The following is a 13,043-nucleotide window of genomic DNA, read 5'->3' as shown; positions in this document are numbered from 1 at the left end:
AGTATTCAGTTTACAGGGAGAATTTCTTTTTAGTCTTCTCCATTTACAGGTTGTTTCACATGCTTTAAGAACACAGAGGAATTGTACTTTTCCTCGAAAAGTATTAAAGTTTTCCATTAGTAAAAGGAGATGAGTTGTTCTTGTATGTATAGGTTTATTTCTGTATTAAAAATTATTTTTGCATCATTCATCTATTTACCTAAGTTAAAAAGTTTATTCTAGCTTTATTACAGTTCTTGTAAGCAAGTAGTATTTTTAGTATAACCTTCCCCCCCCCCCCTTTTTTTTGGCCATATGCAACATTACTAAGGAGCTGACTATGTGCTCAGATGTAACCCCTGGTAGTGCTCAGAAACCATTTCTGGTGCTGTAGATTTTAACCCAGTTGGCTGTGAACCCAGATGTGAGATACAGTTGTATGTAAAATGTTTCACAATTGTGGAAATAGAGATTATTGATGCTTATATTTGTAAATGAATGACATTTATAGATCATCTACTTCATACCTTGGGCAGTTAAAGAGATTGATTTTAATTTTTTAGTGTGTATTTTCAAGCACTGATGGTCAAGTCTTATCTCTTTGTCTTGAAATATCACTTGTTATATTATGATGGTTATGCCAAGGTCTTAAAGCAAACTTAAGGCTTAACATTCTGAAGGGAAATCTTTCATATTGACTGCTCCCCAGTAATGTTTTATTTTTATGGTATGTGTGAAATGATGAGGACCAGGTGGAAAGGAATAATTAAAATTTTAAGTCATAGTATATACCAATGATCCTCAAACTATGGCCCACGGGCCACATATCGTATTTATTCCCATTTTGTTTCTTCACTTCTAAATAAGATATATGCAGTGTGCATAGAAATTTGTTCATAATTTTTGTTTTTACTATAATCTGGCCCTCCAACAGTCTGAAGGACAGTGAACTGGCCCCCTGTTTAAAAAGTTTGAGGACCCCTGGTATATACAGTCAAGCATATATAGAAGTAATGTTTTACAACTTATATGGTATATTCATTAATAATGGTACCTCAAACAGATGTGTTTCCTTAGTTACATGAAAACAGTAAGGAAAAGTGTAGCCAGTTACAATTGATTTTAAACAGTTTAGGTTTTACACCTGTGATAGTATTATTTTTCCTGTTTTCCAGGCACTGGAGAGAAATTCCTGATTTTATCCTGTTCCCCCCGCCCCCCAAATTTATTGTTCTACTTACGTGCTATCTTTTAGTGACTTTATTTATTTCCAGCTGTCTAAACATTCCCTAACATTCCTGTCAGAAATGTGACTTAAGCTCAGGTTCAAGAATTGCAGTGTCTACTCCCTTATTTTTTATTACTTCCTCAGCAAAGATTTAAAATTTGATTGAACGAGCTAACATTATTTAACACATCACTTTCAAATTTTGTGGGGAGTGCTTTTTTGCAAATATTGATATTATCTTCTAACAATTCACATTCAATGATTAATCTTATGATACAGTGAATAGAAAAGTGACATTTAACTGGGCATTAGGGACATTTCCTCTCATCCTTTGGAAAAAATGCTAAGTTTGATTATGAGACTGTTTACTTTTGAATACTCATAACTAGCGTATTTTATTTGAGAAAACAGAATCAAGATTTCCTATAAAGGACAGGTAAGGTGCCGCCTTGTCAATGTCTGACCCTGGTTTTAACCTATCCACCCCATATAATTGGTCCTCTGAGCCTGCCAGTAGTTTTCTGATTGTAGAGCCAAGAGTAACTTCTGAGCATTGCTAGGTATGATCCCCTCCCAAGAAAAGCCTTCCTGTAAAGTATCCATTATTTAATAAAAATCATAGTATAAAATGTTACCTATTTTGACAGTGTCATTAGGCATAATAAAACATTTAACCAGATTACCATGAAATACCATGATATCTTGAAGTCACATTAACTTTAGATTTGAAGAAGTACTTACATAATAGAAAACAATCCTTGGAATTTCCCAAAAGTTTACTGTGCATACTTAAAAAAAAAATCAGATATTAACAGAAGCCCTCTTGTGTAAACTTGAGAAAATGAGGCCATTTCACTGTCTTAAGAAAATCTTACTGACTAAACCATAATATTTTTCCATATGGATGTTATAGTGTTTCTATTAGAAGAAGGATTTTTATCTTTTTGAATTGTATTTTATTAAAGTACAATGATTTAATAAAAAAAAAACCTACCCCACAGAATTCCAAAGTAATTGTTGATTTTGCACCTACAAGCAATAAATAAGAGTTCTTGCTCTGTAATGTTGCCAGTATTTGCTATTGTCAATGTTTTGAAGCTTATCCATTCGAATAGGTGTGTAGTTGCTGTTTTTTACTTTTTGAACATCTTCTTTGATGGGGTGTTTGTTTAAATATTTTGTTCAGTTTTAAATATCATAGCTCATTTTCTGTTAGATTTAAAAATTATTTTTACATTTCCAATGATAGTTCATTATCAGCTATGTCTTGTGAATATTGAAGCTATCTTTGCAAAATTTATAAGTACATTAGAAAAAGTGTTCTGGGGGCCAGAGAGATAGCATGGAGGTAAAGTGTTTGCCTTGCATGCAGAAGGTCGGTGGTTCGAATCCCAGTGTCCCATATGGTCCTCTGAGCCTGCCAGGAGCAACTTCTGAGCATAGAGCCAGGAGTAACCCCTGAGCGTGACCGGGTGTGATCCCAAAACAAAACAAAACAAAAGACAAACAAACAAAAGACAAAGTGTCTGCTTTACAAACTCGTGTGACATATAAAAATTACTGCTAAGGTCATGTCAGCTAGAAATAATACTTAATAAAGCATTTTAACATTTTTCAGATTTACAAATGGTACTTTTGTTACACTATTAAAATGTCACAATACAATGCTAGTTGAAAGTGATCACTTTGGACAAGATATGAATGATATCCCTTCAGTGACAGTATTGCAAACCAGAGTCTTTTGTTGTTTTTTTTTTTTTGTTTGTTTGCTTGGGGGCCACACTTGGCAGTGCTCAGGGTTACTACTGGCTCTGCACTCCTGTCAGGCTCAGGGGACCATATGGGATGCTGGGTATCAAACCCAGGTTGGCGGCATGCAAGGCAAATGCCCTCCCGGCTGTGCTATAGCTTCTCCACAAACCTCAAGGTCTTAAGAAAAAAAGGGAGAGAAACAGAGACAGGGAGGGAAGGGGAGGGAGGGAGGGGAGAAGGGAGGGAGGGAAAAGAGAAGAGACTGCAAAGACCAGAATGATAGCACAGTGGTAGGGCTTTTGCCTTGTCTGGGGGCTGATCCAGGACAGACCTTGGTTTGATACCCTCCCCCTTGCCCCCGTGTCCCATATGGTCCCCCAAGCCAGGAGCGATTTCTGAGCACATAGCAAGGAGTAACCCCTGAGCATCATCAGGTGTGTTCCCCCCCCCAAAAAAAAAAGAAAAGAGAGTGAAGAAAAATATCTTTTATAGAGGCACATGGGAGGGGGGCTGGAGGGAAATTGGGGACATTGGTGGTGAGAAACATACACTGGTGAAAGATGTCGTATGTTGTGTGAGTGGAACGCTATCATGAACAACATTGTTGCTGTGTATCTCTTGGTGACTTGATTAAAAATTTATATAAAAAAATCTCACTTTTCTTTTTTATGTAGTTTTGTCAGCCAGGTGGATGGCAACTATCCAGAGAGAGGAAGCAGCCAACATTTTTTGTGGTGGTTCTGACAGATATTGACTCAGATCGACATTACTGCTCATGCTTGACCTTCTATGAGGCAGAAATCAACCTTCAGGTACAACTTGCCTACCCAAAGTACAGTTAAAGAGAGACAACATTTAGAATTATATTTTTGTATTTTTTTTCCTGTTAAAATGCATCTTCGAATTCTTTGGAATAAATTTTGATGAGTGAGGTACTATATGATGGAAAAAAGAGTAAGATAAGGTTTACTTATTTTTTTGTTAATTTTAGAGGCCGCATCCCAAAGGTACTGGGTAGGGGGCTGGGGTCAGCTCTTCATTTTCTCTGAGGCAATTCCAGGGATTGAATCAGGGCCTCACATATTTAAGGTTTACTTTACCCCAGACCCTTATTATTCTGTTGAAATACTGGTTCATAATCTTAATGGGGGTGGGCCATGGCAGTGGGAAGTGACACCTGGTTGTGATCAGGACTGGCTCCTGGCTTTTTATATGGGATCACTACTGGCTGGGCTTGGGTGTTGCGAATTGAACCCAGGTTTCCTGCATGTAAAGGCTTATACATATTACTCTCTCTCCAGCCTGTTACCTGAATGTTTCTAAAGAAAGGCCTATCTGTGGATAGATTTTATTAAGTTTTGTATCCTGTCATGTTAATTTGTAATTTTGTCAGTACATCACATAGTATGTGTATCTTCCATAGTTTATAGAACATTTAACCAGAATGTTGATAATTTTTTTAAATTACAATGCTTGATGCTATTTTTTAAGCAACAGTGTAAATATATTAACTTATTTGTGGAGCTAGATCAAAGTTGATAGGTTAGAGCTATTTAAGTTAAGAAGTGCTATTTCAAAGTATTGAGGATTTTAGTTTCAGACAACAATATCTCTTTTCTTTATATAGAAAATATTTATGAAAAAATATTGGGCATCATATGTATGTCGTTTTTTGGGGGGGAGTTGTACACTGGCAGTACACAGTACTTCTGGCTTTGTGCTTAGGGATCACTCCTAGTGGTTTGGGGGACTATATGGGGAGCCAGGGGTAGAACCCAGATGGGCTACATGCAAGTCAAATGTCCTACCCACTGTACTATCTCACTGGCCCTTGGGTATCTTGTGCAGTTTCATGATTGACAGCCAAACAAGGAGATAAATCTGGGATATTTTAAACTATTTAGCTTGAAGCTTGGTAAGAGCCTATCCATGGAAAAGAAATCAGAAACCATTTTTTGGTGGGGAGGGAAATTTGTTGACTTGTTTTACCTCAGTGCTATATAAAAAAAGAGGGAAACTAGTTTGGGAGATGTTGAGTGTTCATTTCAGTATCTGTCATGCTTTTACTGCTTGCAGAAACAGGGAATCAGATTGTTTTGTGTTTTGAAGTGGTCAACAGTGAATATTTGTTATTTGTTTAAACTCCAAGATCAGAATTTTCTGTATGCAAAAATTAGATTTGTCAGTATAATTGAAAACAAATCACATCTTATAATGCTGATTTTACAAGCTGCTTATAAAAAATAGGGAATCAAAGAATAAACCAAAAGAAAAGAATTCCAGACACAAATGAAAATACATACAAAAATTAATAAAGTTAAGTAGACACATGTAAAAGGGAATTTTTTGGTAATACAGTAAGAAAAAAAGTACAAACAACCTAACACTGACAATTCTGAGTGCTAGAAAATAAAACTAAACTCGGGCCAGAGCGGTGGCACAAGCAGTAAGGCGTCTGCCTTGCGGGCGCCTAGCCTAGGACAGACCGTGGTTCGATTCCCCCAGCGTCCCATATGGCCCCCCAAGCCACTGCTGTTTCTGAGCACATAGCCAGGAGTAAACCCTGTGGCCCAAACACACACACACACACACACACACGTACACATACACCCTGTGACACACACAGACATCCTGTGACACACACACACACGCACACACACACACACCCATCCACCAATTAAGCTCAAAGTTAGAAGAAAGAAAATAACTAGAGTGAAAACAAATTAAAAAGAATGCGCACACACTCACACACACACACACACACACACACACACACACACACACACTCACTCACACACACTCATCCACCAACTAAGGTCAAAGTTAGAAGAAAAAAAATAACTAGATTAGAGTGAACACAAATTAAAAAGAACAGAGGAAATTAGAAAAGATACTTAGTACAGTTTTTAATGAGATAAAAAAGACAAACTTAGTCAGATTTGCCAAGCAAAAGAGAGAATACTAAAAAAAATTAGGAATGAAAAAAGAAACTTTAGAACTTTAATCACACAAGTTACAAGAATTATAAGATACTGCTGTGAATAATTGCATACCAACAAATTGGAAAGACGAGGAAAGTGGATTAATTTCAGGAAGCCTACAGTCTTTACAAATGGAATTTTTATAAAAACAACACCAAAAAAGAAAGGGTTCGGGGTTACAGCACAGCATGCGGCTGACCCAGGACAGACCTGGGTTTGATCCCATGTGGTCCCCGGAGCCTGCCAGGAGCGATTTCTGAGCACAGAGCCAGGAGTAACCCCTCTGCATCACCAGGTGTGGCCCCAAAACAACAACAACAAAGATGGGATTTTTCATTACTGGTAAAATATTAAATTCATGTCATTGAAGAAAAATTTAGGACTTAAATGGCTATAGTAGTAAATTATAGTATTAATAGAATAATTAATGGCAATTCTTTTTAAACTCTTCCCCAACACGCAGCAAGAAGAAACATTACAAACTCATTTTATAGGGCTTATATTACTGACATTAAAATCAAACAGTGACAGCACAAGAAAAATACTATGTGGCAATATCTTTTTGCTTGTTTTTGTTTTAGACCATACCTGGCATTACTTAGGAGTTATTTGGTTTTGCACTGAGGAATTACTTTTGGCAGTGCTCAGGGGATCATGTGGTATGCTGGCGATCCAACCCAGGTTGGTTTTGTGCAAGGCAACATCCTGCCCACTCTACTCTTTCTTGCCCTCTTCTGGGCCACCGTTTTTGATTGATGTGAAATTTTTAGAAAAAAATTTTTTTAGTAAACTGAACTTAACAATATACCATGATTAAATAAATTATTCCAGGGATGGAAGGATGGTTTAGCATCCACAAATCAGTATATGTGACAATAAAAATTACAAAATTTTAATGAGAAGAAAATTGACACATTTAAAATTAATTCATGATAAAACTCTCATCTATAGAGATTGTATAGGAGGAATATTTTTTAACGTAATAGAAGCCACGTGTGACATGCTTACAACATAAATAATTTATGGCAAAATGCTGAAAAATATCCCTCTAAGTTCTGGTCAAGAATGCCCTATATTGGGGCTGGCCTTATAGCAGTAAGGCACTTGCCTTGCACACAGCCATTCCAGGATTGTTGGTGGTTTGAATCCCAGCATCCCATATAGTCCCCCGTGCCTGCCAGGAGTGATTTCTGAGCACAGAGCCAGGAGTAATTCCTGAGCGCTATTAAGTTTGACTCAAAATCCAAAAAGAAAAAGAATGCCCTTTATTACCACTTTTATTCATTACCAGTAGATGTCCTATTTAGAGAAATTAATCAAGAAAAAGAAGTATAAGGCATCCAACTTAGAAAAGAAGTAAAATGATCTCAGTTTGCCAATGATATATTTACAATACCTTGAAAAAACTGCTAAAAATAACCTTAGAATTTATAAAAGAGTTGTGCAAAGTTGTAGTATAGAAAAAAATCAACGTTTAATATTTAGTTTTGTTTCTCTACCAGTAACAATGTGTCAGAAAAAGAAATAAATTAAAAATTCTATTTAAAGGGGCCGGGCGGTGGCGCTAGAGGTAAGGTGCCTGCCTTGCCTGCGCCAGCCTTGGAAGGACCGCGGTTCGATCCCCCGGCGTCCCATATGGTCCCCGAAGCCAGGAGCAACTTCTGAGCGCATAGCCAGGAGTAGCCCCTGAGCGTTACCGGGTGTGGCCCAAAAACCAAAAAAAAAAAAAAAAAAAAAATCTATTTAAAATTGCTTGAAAAAAACTGACGAATAATAAGCCCAGTTGGTGAACAATCTCTACAGTGAGAACTGTAAGATATCATTAAGGATTAATGGAAAAATGCAGAAACAAATAAAAAGTTATTTCATACATGGACTATAAGAATTGTTGTTGTTAAAATGCTCTCACCAGTGACCTGCTGGCACCCCCTGGCATGACAGTAGTATGGCTTTTGCCTGAGCACTTGTAGGGTAAACTTCCAGAATGTTTTCCTATGTAACTAACATAAGAAATCTGGAGGTTGTATGCAGCTTATAAAAATTCTAAAGGTATTTTTTTTATTGAGAGCAATTTTTAAAATTCTGTTATTTATTTTGAACCACAAAATCATAATCTTGAGCATGAGGAATAAATTTAGAGGCAACATATTCTTGTTTTTGTTTTGTTCTTTTGGGCCACCCAGCAGTGCTCAGAGGTAACTCTTGGCTCCAGAAATTGCCTCTGGAAGGCTCAGGGGATCATATGGGATGCCAGTAATGAACCTGGGTCTGTCCCAGGTTGGCCACATGCAAGGCAAATGCCCTACCGCTGTGCTATTGCTCTGGCTCTGCAACATATTCTTTCTTCCTTGGCTAGTGCTTGCAAGGCAGACACCTTACCTCTAGCACCACCTCTCCGACCCCACAACATATTCTTAATTTCAAAATATATCACAAAACAATTGTAATCAGAGTATGATGGGGTTAATCATAAAGATCAATGGAACTGGGGCTGGAGCCGTGGCTCAACAGTAGGGCGTTTACCTTGCACGTGACTGACCCAGGACAGACCATGATTTGATCCCCCAGCATCCCATATGGTCGCCCAAGCCAGGACCGATTTCTGAGCGCATAGCCAGGAGTAACCCCTGACTGTCACCCGGTGTGGCCCCAAAACAAAACAAAACAAAACAAAAAAACAATCAATGGAACAGAATACAGGTCCCTTAAATAAAGTCATATATTTCCAAAAATGGCAAAAGTATAGTGTTTTCAGTAAAAGGTATGATGAAAACTTGACCTTTTCAAAACCAGAGCACAGAGATTGTGTAGCCAGTCATTTTTACCTCCAAAATGTACCAGCAATGTAATATGGCACCATTTCCTTTTGCATAGGCACTCTAAAAAAGGGGGAAATCTTATGCACAGAAACATGCTCTTATCTTCAAGAAATAAGAACCCATACATTTTATAATACAGGGCACCTCCCATCCTGAGCATGTGTCATGTGGACCCAACTTAGACTGCATGTGATTGGACAGTTAACCTCTAACCCAGAACTCCAGATCAGACGTAGAATTGGCACAGTTCCCTGCAACAGCACCAGGAATCAAACCTCTCCCTGGGAAATTCCTAATACCGCTCTGGCACCAACTTGTACAGGGTTTTTTGGGGGTTTTTTTTTGGTGTGTTTTTATTGTTTTTTTTTTTTTTTTTTTTAATGAAGACAAAAAATGTAAAGAAAGAGGACAAGGTGAAGTTATAGTGGGAAGACAGTCACCCATAAACAGAATTCTCAGAAGAAATCCCCTTGCTGACATTGTAATTTTGAACTTTCAGACAAAAAAGATTAAGAAAAATAAAACAAAACATGTGCACAATTACTTTGTCCCACAAATCCCCAGATTGTGGTACATTATAAAATTTCTTAGCAGTACACAAAGCAGTCTAAAGCGACAAAATTTATGTAACTCCTTTAACATTGAAGGCATAGTATATTTTTTGCAGTTTCATGAACATGCATATTAATTTAACCTCAAAAATTTAAGTGATAGACCTTGAGACTTCCTGATCTGAAGTTTAATACTATTATATTAGTCATTGACACAATTAATCATAATACATTTGTTTCAGGAAGTACAAAGGCAAAGTTGTTATTTTCTTCTCTCTCTCTCTCTCTCTCTCTCTCTCTCTCTCTCTCTCTCTCTCTCCTTTTTTTAAAGGATGAGTCAAAGGAGTACAGCAAAAAGCCTTGGCATAAATACAAGGAGACCTTACCCCTGAAGTTTTCTGGCATAAGACCAACTGTAGGCTCCAGGCATACTAAGTTGTCCAACACAAGTCATTGTCTGTAGTGCCAATACACTTTTATTTTTTACAAAGTCGCTGTTGTTGGTGTCAGGACTCCATAGTTAAAGATCCTGTAATCTGTGCATTTCCTACATTGAAGTCAGGATGATGCGGAGTGTCCTCTAGTTTCACCTCACAACTAGAGGGCAATGAAGAAAGCCTAGTCCTGAAAGCAGGTCATTGTTGTTGTTAAGTCTTCTGGGTGTTAAGGGAAGTCTTTTTTGAGTAGGTCGATGCCAGATCAGTGGTAGGGTCTTCCCTGGTAGAGGATTGCTTCCAGGTGATGTTTTAGACAACCGTGGTTGTTTTGTAGATAGCACCCCTGGTTCAAGGGTGAATGGAGAATGACCATTCTTCTGAGGCCTGAGCCAGGTCATTATGACAATGTTCAGGGTGTAAGGTCTCATTGCATTACAAGATTTGTGTGTTCCCATCTCTATTAGATAAGAACTTGTTTGTATGTAAAGTATTTTCCCATTTTACTGTGCCTATGTAAAAGAGGAACAGTGCCACATGTCGTTACTGGTGCATATTGGGGCCACTAGAACAAGTCCAATAATCCCCGTGACTTGGTTCTAACATAAGCTTTAAACTGTTTTGATATGACATCCTAACAATGAGGAAACGGCAACAACTTGATCTAAGAGAGGGTTGCCCTATCTCATCATCTAACAATATGATGAAATCAGAAGACATGTCATCCTTTGCTCTGTGCAAAAACCAAGATCACTAAGTACAGAAGACTGACTTTGACAAACATGACTGGGAAGGACCTATTGTGGTACCAATAAGAAAGATCCTAGCCTAGGCCTTGGCCTAGGATTTGTACAAAAACCAAGATCTCAAATTCCAGAGGTCTGACTTTGACAACTACGACTGAGAAGAACTTCTGGAACCATAATGAAAGACTCTATCCTAGGCTTTGTCCTAGGATCTGAGCAAACGCCAAGACCACTAATTACAGAAGACTGTTTACAATAAGTGATGGAACAGAACTTCTAGAACTGTAAAGAAAGACTCTATCCTAGCCTTCGTCTTATGACGAGATCTATAGCTACAGAGGCCTGATGCTATCATCCAAAACTGAACAGAAAGTTTTCTGGCATAATAAAAAGACCTTGGGGTATGAAAATGAGCGTATAAGGAGCCTGTAGTTGTTCCCATGGCAGTATGCTTTAATGGTGGAAAACCCCTGTATTCCTTAGGGCAAGGGAATTTCCTTTCTAATTTCCCCAATATTCACTGTGCCTATGCCAAAAAAAAAAAAAAAAAAAAGAAAGAAAGAAAGAAAGAAAGAAAAAGAAAAGAAGCATAAAACCTTGCCACACCAACCCACCTTCCTTCATTTTTTTGTTTGCTTTTTCGTTTTCTTCTTACTGTTTTTTCTTTTTCTTTTTTTTTTTTGTTTATTTATATTGTTTGTTTTTGGACCACACCCGGTGATGCTCAGGGGTTACTCCTGGCTATGCATTCAGAAATTGTTCCTGGCTAGGGGGATCATATGGAATGTCTGGGGATTGAACCACCATCTGTCCTAGGCTAGAGCAGGCAAGGCAGATGCCTTAATGCTTGCACCACCACTCCATCCCCTTTTTCTTTTTATCTTCTTTTTTATTATTTAACAATTTTTTAATCTTTTTTCATTCTTGTGGTTAGTATATGATGGTGGTTGTTTTTAGTTGCTGGATTTTTTTTTTTGGTAGATGCTTTTTTATTTTTTGCTTTGTGTTTTTTGTTTTGTTTTTCTTTTTTCCCCTCCCTTCTTTTAAATTGATATTTATAACCTCTAGATGGAATCCTCCCAGTTTTTTTTCCCAACAGAACCACATAACTTGGATCATCTTATTCTGCCTCATGAATTGAAGGGGGATAAAATGGAGGGGACCAGGACCAAACAGTCATATGAACACTGAGCAGAAATAAAAAAATGATCAGACTCAAATGCCAAACTCAAAGTTAATGACAACAGAATCGATACCCAATCTACGACAAGCTATACACAGAGGGGAGTAGTTATACTAGCAGTTCAGTGGGCAAGTGAGGGAGATATCAGATGCATGCTGGGTATAGGGGTGGAGGGAGAACAACACTGGTGGTGGAAAAGGCCCTGATTTATTGTTAGTATGTACCTCAAATATTACTGTGAAAGATTCCTAATTTACTTTGGTCACAATAAAAATTATTACAAAAAGAAAACTTGACTTTAATCTTTGCACCACATACATACAAAATAAATTTAAAATGAATTTATATAAATGAATGTAAGACCTGTAACTTTAAAACTCCTAGAAGAAAACATAAGTGATAAGTGCTTTAATAATATATTGTCAGTGATGATTTTTTAAATGTAAGATCAAAAGCAAAGGCAACAACAAAAAATAAGTTGTGGTATGTGTTAAACCAGGGGTCTCAAACTCAATTTACCTGGGGGCCGCAGGAGGCAAAGTCGGGGTGATCCTTGAGTGCAAAGTCAGTAGTAAGCCTTGAACATTGGGGTGTGTGACCCAAACAACTAAAACAAAACAAAAGATTTCTCTAGGGCAGGGCCACAAAATGTTGTATGGAGGGCCACAAATGGCCCGTGAGTCATGAGTTTGAGACCCCTGTGCTAAACTACAAAGCTTCTGCACAGTATAGAAATCACCAAAATGCAAAAAAACCCTATTAAAACAGGAGAAAATATTGGTGAATTGTATTGTGAGTTTATCAAAAAAATATATGAAGAGCTCATATTAGTAGTAAAGCAAAAGTTTTATTAAGAATGGGCAAAGATGGAGGTGGAGAGATAGCACAGCAGTAGGGCATTTGCTTTGCATGCAGCCAACCCAGGACGGATGGTAGTTTGAATCTCGGTATCCCATATGGTTCCCTGAGCCTGCCAGGAGTGATTTCTGAGCACAGAGCCAGGAGTCACCCCTGAGTGTAGCTGAGTGTGACCCAAAGCCCTTCTTCCCATAAAAGAGTAAAGACCATTATGAATTTCTTTGCAACATGGATATAATTTGAAGATATTATGTTAAATGATGTAATCCAGAAGAACGATAAATACAAGATGATATCATTTATATCTGGCATTTAGAATAACTGCATGAAGAAATGCAATGGCTTAAATGGCGGTTGTTGAGAACAGTTTAGGCCCCATAATAACATAATAAAGTGAGGAGAAGGAAAGCAATTGAATGGGGGAGGAGAACGAGACATATGAAATGATGGGGGATAGGAGCAAAGGAGTCTTTCAATGTACCTAAGGTACATTGGTGGTGTTAAGAAAGGCC

The 13,043-nt window shown here is 37.8% G+C and overlaps 1 protein-coding gene across 2 annotated transcripts in view; it reads left to right on the top strand.

Annotated features, from left to right (window-relative positions):
* The window catches only part of SBF2 (SET binding factor 2), a 394,504-nt gene that overhangs the window by 133,160 nt on the left and 248,301 nt on the right, over positions 1-13,043 (top strand). For both annotated transcript variants that reach the window (XM_049780980.1, XM_049780981.1), the window contains exon 3: positions 3,634-3,771. In XM_049780980.1, coding sequence (XP_049636937.1) covers positions 3,634-3,771 — 138 coding nt within the window. The remainder of the gene's footprint in view (positions 1-3,633; positions 3,772-13,043) is intronic.

This window comes from Suncus etruscus, chromosome 9 (genome assembly GCF_024139225.1).
Source record: "Suncus etruscus isolate mSunEtr1 chromosome 9, mSunEtr1.pri.cur, whole genome shotgun sequence".
Taxonomy (NCBI): domain Eukaryota; kingdom Metazoa; phylum Chordata; class Mammalia; order Eulipotyphla; family Soricidae; genus Suncus; species Suncus etruscus.
The sequence above is the reverse complement of the archived record's forward strand: the minus strand, read 5'-3'. Positions and strand labels throughout refer to the sequence as shown.